We start from the raw sequence: 22,249 nt of genomic DNA, 5'->3' as shown, positions 1-22,249 counted from the left end.
TTGAAGACTTTTCAAACTTTCCAAGCCTCTCAAAAGCCACTTCAATGGTCATGGTGAACAGCGTTGCCACCAGGGTGCGCCGTTCAGTTTAAAGTCACAATTTTCTCACTGAAGCATCAAGAGGGGCTGATGGTGATATTCACCACTTTTCAGGTGGCCACGATGAACCTGTGAAAATCAGTACAACAAAATGAAAGACATGACATTTCCTGTTGCCACTAGGTGGCGCTCTACGTATTCCTGACAACGGGCACATCAATCTGTTCAGGGCGGGTCTGACATCATCCCTTTAAAGTCTGGTACTGATCAGATTGGATTTCATTGAGTTACACTAATTTGTTTCTTCATGGCGAGACATCAATGTTCGCCATGCTGCTGGGGTTACCCCCTTTCGCGAAAACTCACAGTTTTCACTATAACCCAAGACCAACTCCTTAAGGCTTTCCTGGAGAAATTTCAGGCTTCAGATGTCACCCATAACAATACTGTACACCAAAGTGTGAAACATGACATTTCCTGTTGCCACTAGGTGGCGCTGTCCCTGGTGTCAAATATGGCAGTTGAAATATGTTCAGGGGTGGAGCCTTATCATATATCTGCTCTTTGGTCCAGGTCGGACCATGTATGACAGTTTGAGAGGCAATAAGATTTTCATGGCGAGTCATCAAAATTCGCCATGGCGCCACGGCCTTACCGTATCACGAAAACTCAAAAGCTCCGCAATTTAACATCGCCCAGGTGTGTAGTTGACACTGACCAAATATGAAGCTTATACATCCAAATCCCAAGGAGGAGTTCGAAAAAGTTCGAGGCATGGAAATGGCAAAATTAGAGTCAAAATGTCACCTTCACCTCTAAATTGCGGACTTCCTGTTGGGTTTGCGTCAATGGGCCCACAGACTTTTTTGTTCGTCTTGGCATGATACACATGTGTGCCAAATTTCATACATGTAGCTCCAACGATGTGTTCGTAGGGCTGCATTTAACAACACATAGGTGGCGCTACAGAGCCATTTCCCAGTGCTCATGTGTAAAACCATTAAAATACAAAATTTTTCACCAGACCTGGCATGTGTGCAAAATTTCATGAGTTTTTGAGCATGTTTAGGCCCTCAAAAAGGCCCTTGTTTTGCCTGAATAATAATAATAATAATAATAATAATAATTAAAGCTGCAAGCAGCGATATGAGGGCCCTCGCACCCCAGCACGTCGAGCCAAGCCCAACACCTAAAACCAAGCACGTCCGATCTGATGTCACATTGATCGAATTCATGCATTTAACCACCAGCTAAAATTTCATCTCATTCAACCATTATTTTAGTCGTCCCACTAGGTGGCACTCTAACCATTACGGACAAATGGCATAACAAACATTTCCAAGCTCGAGTCTCATCACACTTGCGACCTTTGGGAGAGATTGGACATTGTGTTTTTGAGTGACAGCAGATTACTGCTTTTTGGCGAGTGATTGAAACTCCATGTACCGCCATGACCACCCCGTTTCCCTGAACGTAAAAAGCTTCGCAATTTAACATCACAAAGGTCTTTAGATTCCACAGACAGGAGATCGCGCCAATGTGATGAAATCCCTTAGAGGAGTTCGTCAAAGAACGGTGCCTGAAAAGAGGTGAAAATGTCCCCAAAATTACACATTCATTTAAAAATGGCTGACTTCCTGTTGGATTTGGGATATTGCTCCAAGAGACTTTTTTGTACATCTTGACATCTACCATAAGCTCACCAGGTTTCAGACTCATAGATAAAACACAGAGCAGGGGCTGTTGTTTTGAAATTTTGTAGGGGGCGCTCTGGAGCCATTTTGCACTATTCAAGGAAAGTGATCACAAAACAACAAAGCCCTCATCACATTGGAGGCGTGCGCCAAATTTTAAGACTTTTCACACTTTCCAAGCCCCTCAAAAGCCACTTCAATGGTCATGGTGAACTGGGTTACCACCAGGGTGCGCCGTTCAGTTTAAAGTCACAATTTTCTCACTGAAGCATCACGAGGGACTGATGGTGATATTCACCGCTTTTCAGGTGGCCACGATGAACCTGTGAAAATCAGTACAACAAAGATAAAGACATGACATTTTCTTTTGCCACTAGGTGGCGCTCCTCGTATTCCTGACAATGGGCACATCAATCTGTTCAGGGGGGGTCTGACATCATGCCTGTAAAGTCTGGTACGGATCAGATTGGTTTTCATTGAGTTATACTAATTTGTTTCTTTATGGCGAGGCATCAATGTTCGCCATGCTGCTGGGGTCACACCCTTTCGCGAAAACTCACAGTTATCACTGTAAGCCAAGACCAACTCCTTAAGGCTTTCCTGGAGAAATTTGAGGCTGCAAATGTCACTCATCACAATACTGTACACCAAAGTGTAAAACATGACATTTCCTGTTCCCACTAGGTGGCGCTCTCCCTGGTGTCAAATATGGCAGTTGAAATATGTTCAGGGGTGGAGCCTTATCATATGTGTGCTCTTTGGTCCACGTCGGACCATGTATGACAGAATGAGAGACAATAAGATTTTCATGGCGAGTCATCGAAATTCGCCGTGGCGCCACGGCCTCACAGTATCGCGAAAACTCAAAAGCTCCGCAATTTAACATGGCCCAGCTGTGTAGTTGACACTGACCAAATATGAAGCTTATACGACCAAATCCCAAGGAGGAGTTCGAAAAAGTTCGAGGCATGGAAATTGCAAAATTAGAGCCAAAATGTCACCTTCACTTGCAAATGGCGGACTTCCTGTTGGGTTTGCGTCAATGGTCCCACTGACTTTTTTGTTCGTCTTGGCATGATACACATGTGTGCCAAATTTCATACATGTAGCTCCTACGATGTGTTCGTAGGGCTGCATTTAACAAGGCATAGGTGGCGCTCTAGAGCCATTTCTCAGTGCTCATATGTAAAACCATTAAAATACAAAATTTTTCACCAGACCTGGCATGTGTGCAAAATTTCATGAGTTTTTGAGCATGTTTAGGCCCTCAAAAAGGACCTTGTTTTGCCTGAATAATAATAATAATAATAATAATAATAATAATAAGAAACAGAGCAGATACAATAGGGCCTTCGCACTCTCGGTGCTCGGGCCCTAATAATTAAAGCTGCAAGCAGCGATATGAGGGCCCTCACACCCCAGCACGTCGAGCCAAGCCCAACACCTAAAACCAGTGCGTCCGATCTGATGTCACATTGATGGAATTCATGCATTTAACCACCAGCTAACATTTCATCTAATTCAACCATTATTATAGTCATCCCACTAGGTGGCGCTCTAACCATTACTGACAAATGGCATAACAAACATTTCCGAGCTCGAGTCTCATCACGCCTGCGACCTTTGGGAGAGATTGGACATTGTGTTTTTGAGTGATAGCAGATTACTGCTTTTTGGCGAGTGATTGAAACTCCACGTGCCGCCATGACCACCCCGTTTCCCTGAACGTAAAAAGCTTCGCAATTTAACATCACAAAGGTCTTTAGATTCCACACACTGGAGATTGCGGCAATATGATGAAATCCCTTGGAGGAGTTCGTCAAAGAACGGTGCCTTAAAAGAGGTAAAAATGTCGCCAAAATTACACATTAATTTTAAAATGGCTGACTTCCTGTTGGATTTGGGATATTGCTCCAAGAGACTTTTTTGTACATCTTGATATCTTCCATAAGCTCACCAGGTTTCAGACTCATAGATGAAACACAGAGCGAGGGCTGATGTTTTGAAATATTGTAGGGGGCGCTGTGGAGCCATTTTGCGCTATTCAATGAACGTGATGAGAGAACCTGAAAGCCCTCATCACATTGGAGGTGTACGCCAAATTTCAGGACTTTTTAAACTTTCCAAGCCCCTCAAAAGCCACTTCATTGTTCATGGTGAACTGCGTTGCCACCAGGGTGCGCCGTTCAGTTTAAAGTCACAATTTTCTCACTGAAGCATCAAGAGGGGCTGCTGGTGATATTCACCGCTTTTGAGGTAGCCACGATGAACCTGTGAAAATCAGTACAACAAAATGTAAGACATGACATTTCCTGGTGCCACTAGGTGGCGCTCTACGTATTCCTGACAATGGGCACATCAATCTGTTCAGGGCGCCTCTGACATCATGCCTGTAAAGTCTGGTTCTGATCAGATTGGATTTCATTGAGTTACACTAATTTGTTTCTTCATGGCGAGACATCAATGTTCGCCATGCTGCTGGGGTTACCCCCTTTCGCGAAAACTCACAGTTTTCACTGTAACCCAAGACCATCTCCTTAAGGCTTTCCTGGAGAAATTTGAGGCTGCAGATGTCACCGATCACAATACTGTACCCCAAAGTGTAAAACATGACATTTCCTCTTCCCACTAGGTGGCGCTGTCCCTGAGGTCAAATGTGGCAGTTGAAATATGTTCAGGGGTGGAGCCTTATCATATGTGTGCTCTTTGGTCCACGTCGGACCATGTATGACAGAATGAGAAGCATTAAGATTTTCATGGCGAGTCATCGAAATTCGCCGTGGCGCCACGGCCTCACCGTATCGCGAAAACTCAAAAGCTCCGCAATTTAACATGGCCCAGGTGTGTAGTTGACACTGACCAAATATGAAGCTTATACGACCAAATCCCAAGGAGGAGTTCGAAAAAGTTCGAGGCATGGAAATGGCAAAATTAGAGCCAAAATGTCACCTTCAATCCAAAATGGCGGACTTCCTGTTGGGTTTGCATCAATGGGCCCACAGGCTTTTTTGTTCGTCTTGGCATGATACACATGTGTGCCAAATTTCATATATGTAGCTCCAACGATGTGTTCATAGGGCTGCATTTAACAACACATAGGTGGCGCTACAGAGCCATTTCCAAGTGCTCATGTGTAAAACCAATAAAATACAAAATTTTTCACCAGACCTGGCATGTGTGCAAAATTTCATGAGTTTTTGAGCATGTTCAGGCCCTCAAAAAGGCCCTTGTTTTGCCTGAATAATAATAATAATAATTAAAGCTGCAAGCAGCGTTATGAGGGCCCTCGCACCCCCGTCGGGTCGAGCGACGCCCAACACCTAAAACCAGCACGTCCGATCTGATGTCACATTGAAGGAATTCCTACAATTTAACCACCAGCTAACATTTCATCTTATTCAATCGTGATCATAGTCGTCCCACTAGGTGGCGCTCTAACCATTAATGACAAATGGCATATCAAACATTTCCGAGCTTGAGTCTCATCATGCCTGCAACGTTTGGGCGAGATTGGACATTGTGTTTTTGAGTGGCAGCAGATTACTGCTTTTTGGCGAGTGATTAAAACTCCACGTGCCGCCATGACCACCCCGTTTCCCTGAACGTAAAAAGCTTCGCAATTTAACATCACAAAGGTCTTTGGATTCCACACACTGGAGATTGGTTCAATATGATGAAATCCCTTGGAGGAGTTCGTCAAAGAACGGGGCCTGAAAAGAAGGGAAAATGTCGCCAAAATTACACATTCATTTTAAAATCGCTGACTTCCTGTTGGATTTGGGATATTGCTCCAAGAGACTTTTTTGTACATCTTGATATCTCCTATAAGCTTACCAGGTTTCAGACTCATACATAAACCACAGAGCAGGGGCTGTTGTTTTGAAATTTTGTAGGGGGCGCTGTGGAGCCATTTTGCGGTATTCAGTGAAAATGATCACATAACAAGATAGCCCTCATCACATTGGAGGTGTGCGCCAAATTTCAAGACTTTTTAAACTTTCCAAGCCCCTCAAAATCCACTTCAACTTTGATGGTGAACTGCGTTGCCACCAGGGTGCGCCGTTCAGTTTAAAGTCACAATTTTCACACAGAAGCATCACGAGGGACTGATGGTGATATTCACCGCTTTTGAGGTGGCCACGATGAACCTGTGACAATCAGTACAACAAAATGAAAGACATGACATTTCCTGTTCCCACTAGGTGGCGCTCTACGTATTCCTGACAATGCGCACATCAATCTGTTCAGGGCGGGTCTGACATCATGCCTGTAAAGTCTGGTACGGATCAGATTGGATTTCATTGAGTTACACTAATTTGTTTCTTCATGGCGAGACATCAATAATCGCCATGCTGCTGGGGTCATACCCTTTCGCGAAAACTCACAGTTTTCACTGTAACCCAAGACCAACTCCTTAAGGCTTTCCTGGAGAATTTTCAGGCTTCAGATGTCACCCATAACAATACTGTACACCAAAGTGTAAAACATGACATTTCCTGTTGCCACTAGGTGGCGCTGTCCCTGGTGTCAAATATGGCAGTTGAAATATGTTCAGGGGTGGAGCCTTATCATATATCTGCTCTTTGGTCCAGGTCGGACCATGTATGACAGTTTGAGAGGCAATAAGATTTTCATGGCAAGTCATCGAAATTCGCCATGGCGCCACGGGCTCACCGTATCACGAAAACTCAAAAGCTCCGCAATTTAACATGGCCCAGGTGTGTAGTTGACACTGACCAAATATGAAGCTTATACATCCAAATCCCAAGGAGGAGTTCGAAAAAGATCGAGGCATGGAAATGGCAAAATTAGAGTCAAAATGTCACCTTCACCTCTAAATTGCGGACTTCCTGTTGGGTTTGCGTCAATGGGCCCACTGACTTTTTTGCTCGTCTTGGCATGATACACATGTGTGCCAAATTTCATACATGTAGCTCAAACGATGTGTTCGTAGGGCTGCATTTAACAAGGCATAGGTGGCGCTACAGAGCCATTTCCCAGTGCTCATGTGTAAAACCATTAAAATATGAAATTTTGCACACATGCCAGGTCTGGTGAAAAATTTTGTGAGTTTTTGAGCATGTTTAGGCCCTCAAAAAGGCCCTTGTTTTGCCTGAATAATAATAATAATAATAATAATAATAATAATAATAATAATAATAATAATAATAATAATTAAAGCTGCAAGCAGCGATATGAGGGCCCTCGCACCCCAGCACGTCGAGCCAAGCCCAACACCTAAAACCAAGCACGTCCGATCTGATGTCACATTGATCGAATTCATGCATTTAACCACCAGCTAAAATTTCATCTCATTCAACCATTATTATAGTCGTCCCACTAGGTGGCACTCTAACCATTACGGACAAATGGCATAACAAACATTTCCGAGCTCGAGTCTCATCACACTTGCGACCTTTGGGAGAGATTGGACATTGTGTTTTTGAGTGATAGCAGATTACTGCTTTTTGGCGAGTGATTGAAACTCCATGTACCGCCATGACCACCCCGTTTCCCTGAACGTAAAAAGCTTCGCAATTTAACATCACAAAGGTCTTTAGATTCCACAGATAGGAGATCGCGCCAATGTGATGAAATCCCTTGGAGGAGTTCGTCAAAGAACGGTGCCTGAAAAGAGGTGAAAATGTCCCCAAAATTACACATTAATTTAAAAATGGCTGACTTCCTGTTGGATTTGGGATATTGCTCCAAGAGACTTTTTTGTACATCTTGACATCTACCATAAGCTCACCAGGTTTCAGACTCATAGATAAAACACAGAGCAGGGGCTGTTGTTTTGAAATTTTGTAGGGGGCGCTCTGGAGCCATTTTGCACTATTCAAGGAAAGTGATCACAAAACAACAAAGCCCTCATCACATTGGAGGCGTGCGCCAAATTTTAAGACTTTTCACACTTTCCAAGCCCCTCAAAAGCCACTTCAATGGTCATGGTGAACTGGGTTACCACCAGGGTGCGCCGTTCAGTTTAAAGTCACAATTTTCTCACTGAAGCATCACGAGGGACTGATGGTGATATTCACCGCTTTTCAGGTGGCCACGATGAACCTGTGAAAATCAGTGCAACAAAATGAAAGCCATGACATTTTCTTTTGCCACTAGGTGGCGCTCCTCGTATTCCTGACAATGGGCACATCAATCTGTTCAGGGGGGGTCTGACATCATGCCTGTAAAGTCTGGTACGGATCAGATTGGTTTTCATTGAGTTATACTAATTTGTTTCTTTATGGCGAGGCATCAATAATCGCCATGCTGCTGGGGTCACACCCTTTCGCGAAAACTCACAGTTTTCACTGTAAGCCAAGACCAACTCCTTAAGGCTTTCCTGGAGAAATTTGAGGCTGCAAATGTCACTCATCACAATACTGTACACCAAAGTGTAAAACATGACATTTCCTGTTCCCACTAGGTGGCGCTGTCCCTGGTGTCAAATATGGCAGTTGAAATATGTTCAGGGGTGGAGCCTTATCATATGTGTGCTCTTTGGTCCACGTCGGACCATGTATGACAGAATGAGAGACAATAAGATTTTCATGGCGAGTCATCGAAATTCGCCGTGGCGCCACGGCCTCACAGTATCGCGAAAACTCAAAAGCTCCGCAATTTAACATGGCCCAGGTGTGTAGTTGACACTGACCAAATATGAAGCTTATACGACCAAATCCCAAGGAGGAGTTCGAAAAAGTTCGAGGCATGGAAATTGCAAAATTAGAGCCAAAATGTCACCTTCACTTGCAAATGGCGGACTTCCTGTTGGGTTTGCGTCAATGGTCCCACTGACTTTTTTGTTCGTCTTGGCATGATACACATGTGTGCCAAATTTCATACATGTAGCTCCTACGATGTGTTCGTAGGGCTGCATTTAACAAGGCATAGGTGGCGCTCTAGAGCCATTTCTCAGTGCTCATATGTAAAACCATTAAAATACAAAATTTTTCACCAGACCTGGCATGTGTGCAAAATTTCATGAGTTTTTGAGCATGTTTAGGCCCTCAAAAAGGCCCTTGTTTTGCCTGAATAATAATAATAATAATAATAATAATAATAATAATAATAATAATAATAATAATAATAAGAAACAGAGCAGATACAATAGGGCCTTCGCACTCTCGGTGCTCGGGCCCTAATAATAAGAAACGGAGCAGATACAATAGGGCCTTCGCACTCTCGGTGCTCGGGCCCTAATAATAATAATAATAATAATAATAAGAAGAAGAAGAAGAAGAAACGGAGCAGATACAATAGGGCCTTCGCACTCTCGGTGCTCGGGCCCTAATAATAAGAAGAAGAAGAAGAAGAAGAAGAAGAAGAAGAAACAGAGCAGATACAATAGGGCCTTCGCACTCTCGGTGCTCGGGCCCTAATAATAAGAAGAAGAAGAAGAAGAAGAAGAAGAAACGGAGCAGAAACAATAGGGCCTTCGCACTCTCGGTGCTCGGGCCCTAATAATAATAATAATAATAATAATAATAAGAAGAAGAAACGGAGCAGATACAATAGGGCCTTCGCACTCTCGGTGCTCGGGCCCTAATAATAATAATAATAAGAAGAAGAAGAAACGGAGCAAATACAATAGGGCCTTCGCACTCTCGGTGCTCGGGCCCTAATAATAAACAGAGCAGATACAATAGGGCCTTCGCACTCTCAGTGCTCGGGCCCTAACAAGCAGCGAGCTCTTCAAACTTAACATATTTAAAGTGTTACTCCTCCTGTCTATGATAGCAACAACCTAGGTGTTGAAGCAATCTAACCACTGCTCCGGTGGCCATAGGATAGTAAGCCGAAACCCCTTATCTTACTGTTAAGTTTTGAAATTGTGTATCAGCCACCAAGTCCAAATGTAATTGCTGGAGTGTTTCAAAGCAGAGTCCAAGTATGTAAACAAACAAACAACCAAACACAAAAAGGCAGATGTAGTTCAATAAGTACTACTGGTATAACTGAATTATTGAATGAGAACAGACAGAAGGCTACGAATAGATAACAAAACTCCCCATCTCTGTGCAACAGGTATTACGTCATTAAGAAAGAAAAGAAAAATAATAAAATTCTGGAGTTACATGAAAGTAATAATTAGCATTTCAGTACTATAACATTCAGACTATATCGCTGCACTCGGAGGGGAAAAGCAAAGTCCTACGTAGATCCAGACTGCGCCTCTATACATGTATGGGATGTTTGGTACCTGCATTTGGTGTAGGGCTGCCACGATTAGTCGACTAGTCACGATTACGTCGACTATCAAAATCGTCGACGGCTAATTTAATAGTCGACACGTCGTTTGAAGCTTTGTAAGATCCTGAAAGACGTAGGCATAAGTAGGTTTTAAGAGTGTAATAACAGACTGAAACAGAAGATGGCAGCAATACATCTACGAGGATGCCAGCTGCAGAAGAAGCAACCTCCGGTATCGTAGCTATGTCCAAATTCAGGGGCCGCATCCTTCAGAGGCCGCATTTGTAGGCCGATTACTTTACAGCGACACGACGAAGGCTGTCCAAATTCAAAGAATACTCCAAATGCGTCCTCCTTGTCACTACCCGATCCGTACCGGAAACCCGATCGGTACCACACATGTGTTCCGGTCGAAGCATTTTACAATAGTTACGGGTCAGAGTATCTGTTAAGATGTTAAGAATAATAAGTATGTCTTAAAATTTTTGCAATAATGAAACATTTCAATATAATAAAAATAAAAAGATAGTTACGGATCAGGACTCCCCGATCCTTACTCCGCATGTGCAAAGTCAGACCGTACAAATCGGGTCTACCCAATCCGTACCGCGCATGTGCAGATGTTCTCTTCTTTTTCTGTTTCGTTTACTCCCCAGTGTACGAGGATACTGCCACCTGCTGGCCAAGCGAATGAACCTTATTGTAAACTGAACTAGCGTCATTACAAATGCATGTTAAATTTGATTTAGTGATAGTCGAGTGTGTTTTTGCTTGTCTGTGAGGAGAGGATTGTTGGAATAGTGATGATGATGTCCGCTATCACTGTCAGTTGTCAGTAAACACTTAATCTGGCTGATGAATCTTCACGTGACATATTACTAAGTCAGTATTATTAAGTCTGTAATTAGGAGCCATTCTTCTTATTCTATGGCGCTGTTGTTCAATCGGGGGACGCTCTCTGTTGAGGAGAAAAGCATGAATTTGTTTGTATACGGATTATCCATTGTTTAAATGTCCCGGGCAGTCGAAAAGGAGGCAGAGCTGTTAAGAAATGCTAGGAGCTAACTGGGCGCTAACCGTGTGATTCAAATACATAACTGTCGCAATGTTGGCAAAGAGAGGAAGTGACGTAAGGTTTGCGCATGCGTGGTACCAATCGGGTTTCCGGTACCAATCGGGTAGTGACACTCCTTTTCCCCCGATTTGAAGGATGGGTTTGGTGTAAAACCTTCGTGGCCCAACCTATCCCAGGATTCATAGCGCGGCCCAGCCAATTCCTGTTTCCAACAATGGCGGCAGCTACTTTTATTTTTTTTAATATTACACTTATTACTCTTTCTGGGTCACAAAATAAACTTTTAACATATTTTCAGGCGAGAATGTAGCTGTGTAAACTTCAAATATCTGCTTGGTTTATCAAGATATTACATATTTGCAAAAGTGCTCCGACGTTTTCGGAGACATCTGTTATCCACCAGCTCGATAGCTAGCCGGGAGCTCGAGGGTCACTAGAGCTGCTGAGAACGGCAAACTCCCGGCACATCATTTTCAGATCACCGCGGTCTTTCGCTACTCAGGTTAAACGTAATATATATAAGTCCCTTAGATAACCTAAAAATTTTATTGTTTGGCTTTTTTAGTGTTTTATTTGTTCATGAGTAAATCGGTTTGGCGACCAATGGCTGCGTTTATTAAACTCCACCGAGACAATCAGGAAATTTCATTAAAAGTTTAATAAACTATCATCTGCTCTTTATTTTTAGTTAGCACATACCTTAAACACTTCCAGCTGTAAGCTAATGATAGTTATATGAGAGCAGATGCATGCTGGTTGTAATAAGCTGTACGTTTTATATCTAATGGATGCATGATCTGATTAGTCAACTAATCGCAAAAATAATCTGTGACTAGTCGACTATCAAAATAATCGTTTGTGGCAGCCCTAATTTGGTGTCACTGTTTTATTAGTAATAATTCTTCATGGGGCTTCCGGAAACTTTGGGAGCCTCTTAACCTACTGTTGAGCCTCGTGCACGGAGCTGAAAAACTTTCTGGCGCCGCTGGCCTGCGTTATGCGAAGCTGTGCTGGGAAGAGGAGAGCCGGCCTCAGGCCTCACCCGTAGAGCTCCGACATAATGTCCTTGTACCGCGCCCGCTGATTGAAGACTTCGGGACTGTAGTCCTCCACAATTCGGAGGCACGCCTAGGTAGTCGAATTTCCCTCTCCTCCTAGCTTCTCGGATCGGCACACGTGCTTTCAAGGTCAGCGACTCGTTGGCTCAGGTCTTCAGTTGCAAGCTCCAAGGACGAAACTCTCTCGGCCTGTTCCTCTAGGGCTTGTCGTACTTGGTCCAGTTTTGAATCGAGGGCGTTAAATGAGGACGCTAACTCATCTCGGTGCTGCTGGAGCAGCGTGGTGATAGCCTCCAGTGTTAAGCTAGCGTCCTCCTTTTTGTTCACTTTTGCACTCTTAGAAGCCATTGGAAATCGTCAAAAGTGTTCAAAACACTAGAAAAGTAGTTACCAGTGTAAGGTGGCAATTCACCGGAGCAGTTCGTTCCTGCGTCTACTCGGGTCGCATGCTGACCGGAAGTCCAGTTAGCACATTTTTGATATAAAAGACAAATAATACAGAATTTTCTGACCAACAATATGTCAAGTTGCTAAAGTTGCTAAATCTTATTATAAAATGAAATTTAATTTTGTTTTCCAATTAGAGACCTTGTTTAAGATTCCTACAGAGAGAACCCCCATTCCTTTCTACTGTCAATGACAATGCAAATCAAATTATAATATCTATAGATAAGTTTTCATTTTCATTGTTGAACATTATATGATATAAAGTGGTCCCGCATTTATCGCGGGAGTTAATTCTAAAAATAACCTGCGATAGGTGAAATCCCCAAAGTAGCAAGCTTTATTTTTTACAATTACTATACATGTTTTAAGGCTGTAAAGCCCCTCACTACACACTTTATACACTTTTCTCAGACAGGCATGAACATTTTCACACTTTTCTCTCTTGTTTAAGCACTCTCAAAGTTCAAACCTTTGTAGGATAATAAGTCCAGTATTATAGAATGAAACCAAAAATCAAACCCTTTTTTCAGGTCCAGAACATGGGAATAAAGCAGCTGCGTGTCACGGCGAATGGAGTGAGCCGTGTGGGGAGACTTGCCCCACAACAATGACAAAAAAACAAAACAAAAACAAAACAGAAATCAGGATCTCCAGACAGGAGCACAAAAGTCCAAAAACACAACTCTGGAGACCAAAGGTACAAAGTCCATTAAACAGAAGTCCAGGAGGCCAACCCAGGGGCAGAAAACACAAGTCCACAATTTAGCAGTTCAGGGGGTCAACAACACAAAAATCCAAAACAGTTCAGGAGGCTGGCCGTGCAGACAGCAGCGGCGGCAGCGACGCAGGCGAAGCAAATCAGGAGGCCGGCCATGCGGAAGGCAGTGGCGGCAACAGAGCAGGTCCGGTTACCGACCGCGAAGCCAGCGGTGGCGACAGAACAGATCCGGAGGCCGGCCACGTGGAAGGCAGTGGCGGCGACAGAACAGGTCCGGAGGCCGGCCACGTGGAAGGCAGTGGCAGCAACAGAGCAGGTCAGGAGGCCGGCCGCGAAGCCAGCGGTGGCGACAGAACAGATCCGGAGGCCGGCCACGTGGAAGGCAGTGGCGGCGACAGAACAGGTCCGGAGGCCGGCCACGTGGAAGGCAGTGGCAGCAACAGAGCAGGTCCGGAGGCCGGCCGCGTGGAAGGCAGTGGCAGCAACAGAGCAGGTCCGGAGGCCGGCCGCGAAGCCAGCGGCGGCGACGAACTCGTTCAGTAGGCCGCCCTCGACGGCAATGACGTCCAACTAGAGGCCTGGAAAGCGGCCGCTTTCCTGCCTCCAGACGAGGCAGGACCAGACGGCAGCGTGGCAGCTGCAGAACCAGACGCTGCAGGCGACGGTGTGGAGGTTGCAGGTGGTGATGCAGCAGGCGACAGTGTGGAAGTTGCAGGTGGTGATGCTGCAGGCAACGGTGTGGAAGTTGTAGGTGGTGATGCTGCAGGCAACGGTGTGGAAGTTGTAGGTGGTGGAGCAGGTGGTGGCTGAACAAACTCCCCGGAGCCGTCAGTGGACACGAGGATGTGCTGGCTGGGTCCTCCAGGACCCCCAGCTGACGAGGTGTGATGCTGGACGGGCTCCTTGGACCCACCAGCTGACGAAGCTTGATGCTGGCCAGGCTCTCCAGAACCCCCAGCTGACATAGCTTGATGCTGACCGGGCTCTCCAGAACCCCCAGCTAACGTAGTTTGATGCTGGCCGTGCTCTCCTGAACCCCCAGCTGACGAGACTTGATGCTGGCTGGGTTCTCCTGAACCCCCAGCTGAAGACTGAGCTACAGGTAGCGGAGACAATTGTGGTGGAGGTGTAACAGGTCGTGGGGTGGCTGACTGAACTGAGGGGAGCTGGGCAGCTGACTGAACTTCGCCGTAATGGCGAAGCTACAGGCTGAGGAGTGATGGACACAAAATCACCAGGCTCACGGTAGACAGATTTACTAAGAATTAATTTGGCCTTAGAAGGAGTAAAACAAGTGAAGTCCTTAATTAGGTTTGCGTTAGAATGCAAAACGGTCCAGGATGAAACAGTCTTAACAACTCCTGACACCAAAGGAACATGAGATGCACAGTTCTTTGACCTCAGAGGGAAGCAATGATTCTCAAAACAAGCACTCCTAGTATTCTCACGAACAGGAGCTCTGGGGTTCATAATGCCTTGGTGACAACAGTCTGTGTAATCCCTGACATTAAAGGCGGAGGAAGAGTCTTTCTCACTCACCCCAGCTGGGCGTCCACGAGGGAAGTTGGACTCCTGTTGGAGCCGGCAGGTGCTTGACGGTGACGGGGAAAAACTCTGGCGCGGCTGCTCCGGCTGTGGTGTGGAAACACTGGGAGAACCGGGTGGCACAATAATAATCCCCAACATCCTGTACAACGCCTGTGCAGGCGTGAGCTGGCTGCCCGTGAGCTCATAGTAATCCTCCCGGAGCCGGCCGACTGCAGTCTCGGGAAAGCCAGTCTCATTTACAGCAGTCATCGGGGAGCCAGGAAACACACCATTTCCCTCACTTGCTGCACAGAAGACTGAACCAGAAAAAATTGCCCTTGTGCCAGAGTCAGACTTCTTCTCACTCACCACAGCCAGCTGTTTACATGTCCCGACATCCGGCTGTGGGGTGACGCGCTGACGGCGCGAACATCGCCTTCTTCTCGGAGACGGCTCCAACGGGCCGGGTAATTCCACGTCCGGCGGTTCAGACAGCATGTCCTCCGTTGAGGCGAGCGGTAGCGGCGGGGGGGGGGGGCTGAAGGTGAAGTTCATGGAGAATGAAATCCTGTAAAAGCGGGTGCAGTGAGTCCAATAGCCAGGGGTGACCGGAAATAAGCTGCTGTAGCCTGGCTTCCACAGCGTAGAGAAATGCTTCTCCCTCATGCTCAAGCCACAGGTTAATCAATCTCGAAGCAGAGTCGATAATGACCTCCTGAAGCTCCTTGGGTGGGACGAATGCCGCTGGATCCATAATCTGGCTGGTCTGTACTGTCACGGCGAATGGAGTGAGCCATGTGGGGAAATAAATGAGGATCCACGCGCAGGCATTCGCAGACCTTCACAATAAAACAGGAAACAAGAAACAACTACACAAAAAACGTAGACCAGACACAGAACAAAATCTACACTAAACATGAGACAGAAAACCTAAGAACTAATCCCATAACACAAATAAACAAAAACATAGAATTCTAATAACACTCAACAAAGCACAAGAGTCAGAATAATAATACAAAAATACAAAATCAAACCAAAACATGAGAACTCAAAAAACTCGGTCAAACTGACTCAGAATCTGCGAGAGAATTCAACATTAATGAATCAATGGTATGGAAGTAGAGGAAGCAAGAAGAATGAGTAAAGTTTGCCTTATCTGACTGTTTTGTTTCGCATAATGCGCCTTATGATCTACCTTCCTTTAGCATGTCCAGAAGTCCAACATTTTGATGGTTAGCATCTTCCTCTGCCTTTTGGGTGCTACAGCAGGTCCCTTTGACGGTGCAAAACATTTCGTCGACATTGTTGTGTATGTTGGGGAGAAAACTTACAGACATACAATACAGCACTTCAGAGTCACACTGCTAGCGATCGAAGATTTATGTAAATTTGACAAGCTGAACGCATTCTGTACTGTACAGGAGACATGGCACGGAGGAGATTGATTGACAATGGTCTACAGCTGATCAGGACGTAGAACACAATGCGCTGTATCAAAAAAATATATATATTTTTAAAAATTCTCTCTGTAGCTGTAAGGTTAGGTCCAGATACCTAGAGCCACCAGTGTTCAGGATGTAACTCAGTGACAGAAAGCTGTGTATGCTTATCAATAAATCATAATTAACTTGGAGTAACTGATGTTCTCTATTTATTAGTACGATGTAGTATCAGCTAAGAGCTGCTAAATGTCTTTGCAAGTCAAAAGACCTACACTCCAAAAGTTTGGACCTTAATATTTAATGGGTTTGATTTTTTTAGCGTTTAGAACGAGCTCATTTGACCTTTGCTAACTATTCTAGCTTTCAGACATGTGCTTATCAGACAAGTGTAGCTTTTGAGCAGGGTGACCATTTTCATTAGCTTTTGGATTATTGGACAAAATATTCTCTGTGGGAAGTAAATATTTTTGATACATGTATGTTTTATCAGTGAGATAATATCGACACACTTTCATCCTTTTTATGATTTTTAAAGTGCAGTTGCAAACATTAAAACACTAAAACACTTCCTCAATTTCATAGTCTCGTTTCACTCTGTGTTACCAATGTGTAAATTATTTTAGTATTTGAAACTGTATTTAATCTGTTTTTGGCAAATTAATTCAACTCAAAATGCAAGTGTATGGACGAGACAATAAAGTCTGTAACCATAACTCTACAACCATGCAAAAAGAAAAATTACACAGTGTGGCGGTCCTGGGTCGGTGACCCAATGTTTTGTATTTTGAAATTATTGTATAGTCTTCGTCTTACACTCTTCTTTGACAGGATGAAACCACCAAACTATTCTCAGAGAGAAAGTATCTGACTTAAAAGTAGAAGAAACAAAAGACAAGCAAAAAAGGAGGGTGGGGAAACAGAAACCTCTGAGTGTACTGAATGCAGATGGGCTGAAATGTTGTTATTATACACAAATAATAGATAAGAGGCTCATTTTAAATCAGTTTATAGTAAAAGGGAAAAAAATCACTTGATAATATAATCTCAGTTCTTGTTTTTTTTTTGTTTTTTTGTTTTTTTTTACAAATTACACAATCTGAAGGTGGATTGCTTGGCACTTGGAATGGTCTGTCTCTGCACAAAAAAGTATTAAACTGATTTTTTTCCCACTTCATTGGGATTGACTGACGTCCCACTTGTTTTAGTGATACAGGCTGTAATGAAAAACATTTCTTTTCTAAATGGGACTCCACAGCCACAGGGCTGGCCCCTGGCTAAGTGGCTTTATTCTCCTGCTTTGTCAGACTGATGAAATTGCAGTTGCTTTGCAGGTCTCCATTCAGAAGTCACTACGAGGCATTATGAGCAAAATGTTTTCCAGTCATAGAGGGGTCAAAAGCCATCCGTATTTATTTATGAGGCACTGGAGGAGCGCTCTGTCGCGAATGCTGGCCTGTTTTAAGGGCTGGATTAGACTGCACTTTCAGAGGCCCTTTTTTAACAATGCCTCTGCCTTCTGTATTGAACTGCTATTTCATAATGTAATTTACCTGCTCATGCTGTGCAAAGATTGCAGATGCACAAAAGGTTCAGACACTGAAAGCGAAACAGAAATGGCAGCGAGACCAGTGCTTCTGCACTCCACTGAAAGGATGGAGTGCCCTCTCTTGGCTCAATATGAGATTTTTTTCCAATTTTGAAGGTAAACAGTACAATATACATCACCATAATGTGACTAAGCTTTTTGGGGGATTTTTTTCTCAACTTTCTTTGAATGTTTTTACAAATACAGATATGACGTTTAGTTTTAAAGTGAGGACAGACATTAAGGACACTAAGAAGCTAAGAAACATCATTTATTTATTGAGACAGTTGAAATAAAACAGTCACAGTTTCTTAATATGTAACAGTCGGGATGCAGTAATTAAACACCGTTAATTAACAATGGATCAATTGACGACATGATCGAAAAGCTGAGTTCAGTCATGTGAATTTGTCATTGTAACACATTGAAGACTCTCCAAGGCTGCTTTTTGGCTTCTCATCAAGCAAGAGAAAAACCTTAACAGCAGTGCAGTGTTGCTGAAAAGCTGGTTGTTCAACAGAAGGACCTCTTTCAGAATATTCACCGTCATGTGGTCGTTCTCAAGAAGTATCGATTAATGAACTGCAACTTGTGCATACAGAATTGTTCATTTGGAATGCTGAAGCCAATTTTTTTAAACCGTAGCAGTAACTGATCTTTCTCAGCATGCCAGTGTATTCCATTAAATCAGATTCTCAGCTTGTCTGAAATAAATAAATAAATGTAACAAAGTGGTGGTTGGGCAAGCGTTTCCTTTAATGGCAATGCAGCACTTTTCAGCCTTATGTGAGCGCGGCTTAATCACTTGTAAGACTTGAGTGAGTGTGTGTTAATAAACATTAGGCTGTCTCTCTTCCCTCGGTGATTAGTGGTTTATGTGCTTGGCTCTCTGCAGGCTGAAGTCACAGTCCTGAAGATTGATGGAGGGCCATGCTATTCAAACAGCAGGCATTGCTGAGACAGAAGCTCTTCGTTTTGGGCAGCCTTGCTATTGGAAGTGTCCTCTATCTCGTGGCCAGGGTTGGGACTTTGGATAGGTAAGTCATGGCGGGTATATTTTAAAACATACATTGCCTTAATAGCAACTTGCATTACAGACTTTAGTGTCCTATACTTTTTAAACCAATCACAGTGTATTCCAGAAACATTTCTCTACTTTGTAAAATCTTGAAATATTTATGCATTCATAGACATGCAACTTGGCAATGTGTAGCTTTGACAGGTACACATTTAAATCATGTTTTACCCTAAAATGGGGGTTGTGAAGTTCTCCTGACTGAGGCAGATTTTCTGCTTTACATTAAGTGAGAGAAATTCTTTCTGAAAGACTAAACTTTGGGCATCATTTCCTCAGAGAAGGAGGCGCAACTGCTATTTACTTTGAAAAACAGAAAAAAGAAAACCTTTCAACAATTTCAGATGGTCTTCAAAGAAAATACAATTCTTTTCCCCATCAATATTAAAAACAATGACCTGGAGCCAATTGACTTCTCTGATATGCTCAGTCTAATCTGTGCAACCTTGTGATGCTTTTGCATAAGTCCTGGGCATTTACCATCGTCAGCGTTTTTCATTTATTGAGGTGAAATTTTTACACTACTTCGTGCCATCAGTTATTCTAAAAACAAACAAGTCATATATCTGGTATATGCACTGCTGTAGTCATCTTCATTGACAAAAATGTGGTGCTCGCAATTTTGCATGTTGGAAAGGTGGTGTGGTGTGAGGACTTGGGTATGCATAAGAGAAATGGCATTCCAAAGAAATGAATACCATAGTTGATGAGGAACTAACCATGAACCAGTTGAGGGATCTGTTAGACACAGACTGTATGTAAAATATGAATGCAGCGTTCAAGTCTAAAAAGTGGAGACAGTTCCTTAAACCTGCATTCTTATAATGGCCAGCAGGGGGCAGCAGCTTTGGCAGTTTATGGCTGTTTGTGGTTACTACTCAGTGACTGATAAATCACTATACTTCCTTGTTTTAAAAAAGCCTTTTGGTGACAGTGAGAATATTCAGTTCAGTACCCCAGAAACAGGACAAACCAGTGGGTGACTTTATGCTTGGTGTGTCCTTGGTGCTAGGACGAGTCTGCTGTGGTGGCTCTAACTTGCAACTCACAGTACTTTAAACATCTGCTGCAAAAGCCTTAGTCTTAACATACCACAGGCTTTTCAGAGGTCTCAGAATGTCATAGATGTTTCAGGATGTTTCTTTGCATTAGCTTCAGAGAATCGTTCCATTAATAATAAGTTTTACATTCAAGTAGCTTATTTAGTCAAGATTGAAGTGATAAATGTATTCTGTGAGCGATAAAATTGCTTATAGAATGAAATACAAAATAAGATACATGCGTTCTTTTCCTGTCTTTCAGGCTACAGCCCATTTGCCCAGTTGACAGCAGACTGCCCGCCCCTGAACCAGAGCAAATTCCTCTCCGCACTCTGCAGTTTAAGCGTGGCCTCCTACATGAAATCCGTAAGGGCAATGCCACCAAAGAGCAAATTCGCCTGCACAACCTGGTCCAGCAACTGCCTCAGGCCATTATCATCGGGGTGCGAAAAGGTGGCACCCGTGCCCTGCTGGAAATGCTCAACCTGCATCCAGCAGTTGTCAAGGCTTCACAAGAGATCCACTTCTTTGACAATGACCAAAATTACGCTCGTGGCATCGACTGGTACAGGGGGAAAATGCCCTTCTCCTTCCCTCATCAGATCACCATTGAAAAGAGCCCCGCTTACTTCATCACAGAGGAAGTCCCTGAACGGATATTCAAGATGAACTCTTCCATCAAGCTGCTGATCATCGTGCGCGAGCCTACCACCAGAGCTGTGTCGGACTATACCCAAGTGCTGGAGGGCAAGGAGCGCAAAAACAAGACCTACCACAAGTTTGAGAAGCTGGTCATTGACACCAACACCTGCGAGGTGAACACGAAATACAAAGCAGTCCGGACCAGCATCTACACCAAACATTTGGAGCGTTGGTTGAAGTACTTTCCCGTGGAACAGTTTCACATTGTGGATGGGGATCGCCTTATTACAGACCCGCTGCCAGAGCTGCAGCTTGTTGAGCGCTTCCTTAACCTCCCCTCCAGGATCAGCCAGTATAACCTGTACTTCAACGCCACCAGGGGATTTTACTGTCTGCGATTTAACATTGTCTTTAACAAGTGCCTGGCAGGCAGCAAGGGCCGCACCCATCCGGAGGTGGACCCATCAGTAGTGACTAAACTGCAAAAATTCTTTCATCCCTTCAATCAGAAGTTTTACCAGATCACCGGTAGGACATTCAACTGGCCATGATGAGCTCAAACTCCTCTGATGAGATTCTTTGAATTGGTGTTTATTTAAAAATACCAAATTCTGAGACCTCAAAAGACATTAATAGCACTTTGATGGCATTTAATACCAGGATGACAGTGTGACCAAATATAAAAGGAACTTGATGTAAATTTGTTTTCAAACATGTGAAAGAAAAAAAGAACAAAATAGTTTCATGGTTTGACTAAAAGCTGCAGTTCAAAGCACTTGATCTTGCAAATGAACTCACCTGTCTGTCAGTGTTTTCCCCATGTAGAGAAAAAAAAACAGTGCTGAGCTGTGTGATTAACTAAAGAGATTATTTTTAAGAGACTATCAAACACTGACATTCATGCTGTTAAGATAAGCTATAAGTGTGATGCTTTTTTTCATGAAAAAACACCTTCAAAACCGAACAGAAAAAGTTCATCATTCCTTATCGTGGTGTTTACCTGGCCAAAACTGCATGTAAAATCCAGTTACCGGTATAACACAGTAGACTTTTGTGTTTGCTCATTGTGTTTTATTTAACGCCTGCTGTGATCAGTCCTTTAGAAGGTGTCCTCCTTTAGTTTTTAACATAGTACCTAGTCTGTAGAACAGACTGGCTTATCAGAATAGGTATAAGTGTTGCAAGCTTGGCTGTCGCCATGTCAAAAACCTTTAAAGCATTTAAGACTTGAGCTTGTGTTTTTAAATGTAAGTATACTGTTCTTTTCCCCTACAGCTTTCTCATTGGGTTACCAACACTTAGTGGAGAAAAGAAGGTGTCCTCTGATGATTCATGTCAAACCAGCTGTTTGTTCTATGCTGATTTTTTTTTTTTAAAGAAATGTGTTCTGTGCAAATATTCATTCTGTATCATAAGTGTGTTGTTAAATTAATAGAATGTGTAAACATTTGTGAGAGGATTTCATGTGTATTGGTGTATTTTAATATTCTTTTTGAGGGTAGTAGATCAGAAATAACTGACCTGCAGACTTACGCCGTGGTTGTGATTCTGAGTGGTGGAAAGAAAGAAACTTAGTGGGGTACAAACCACCATCTGTGTCTCCCTAAAGAAATGTTCTATTGATTCATGTTTCTGGACACAAACGTCCCTACATTATTGTCATATCCCTGAATGTTATGTTTAATCTTGCTTTGTACACAATATCAATATTTTT

At 43.5% G+C, this 22,249-nt stretch overlaps 1 protein-coding gene across 4 annotated transcripts in view; it reads left to right on the top strand.

The window, feature by feature from the left end:
- LOC134643105 (heparan sulfate glucosamine 3-O-sulfotransferase 5) overlaps positions 1-22,202 on the top strand; it is a 128,237-nt gene extending 106,035 nt beyond the window's left edge. For all 4 annotated transcript variants that reach the window (XM_063495332.1, XM_063495330.1, XM_063495333.1 and 1 more), the window contains 2 exons: positions 18,674-18,815; positions 20,156-22,202. In XM_063495332.1, the coding sequence (XP_063351402.1) occupies positions 18,709-18,815; positions 20,156-21,086 (1,038 nt within the window). In that variant the 5' untranslated portion in view covers positions 18,674-18,708 and the 3' untranslated portion in view covers positions 21,087-22,202. The remainder of the gene's footprint in view (positions 1-18,673; positions 18,816-20,155) is intronic.
- The last annotated feature ends 47 nt before the right edge of the window (positions 22,203-22,249 follow it).

Source organism: Pelmatolapia mariae, linkage group LG15 (assembly GCF_036321145.2).
Source record: "Pelmatolapia mariae isolate MD_Pm_ZW linkage group LG15, Pm_UMD_F_2, whole genome shotgun sequence".
In the NCBI taxonomy this organism is placed as follows: domain Eukaryota; kingdom Metazoa; phylum Chordata; class Actinopteri; order Cichliformes; family Cichlidae; genus Pelmatolapia; species Pelmatolapia mariae.
The sequence above is the reverse complement of the archived record's forward strand: the minus strand, read 5'-3'. Positions and strand labels throughout refer to the sequence as shown.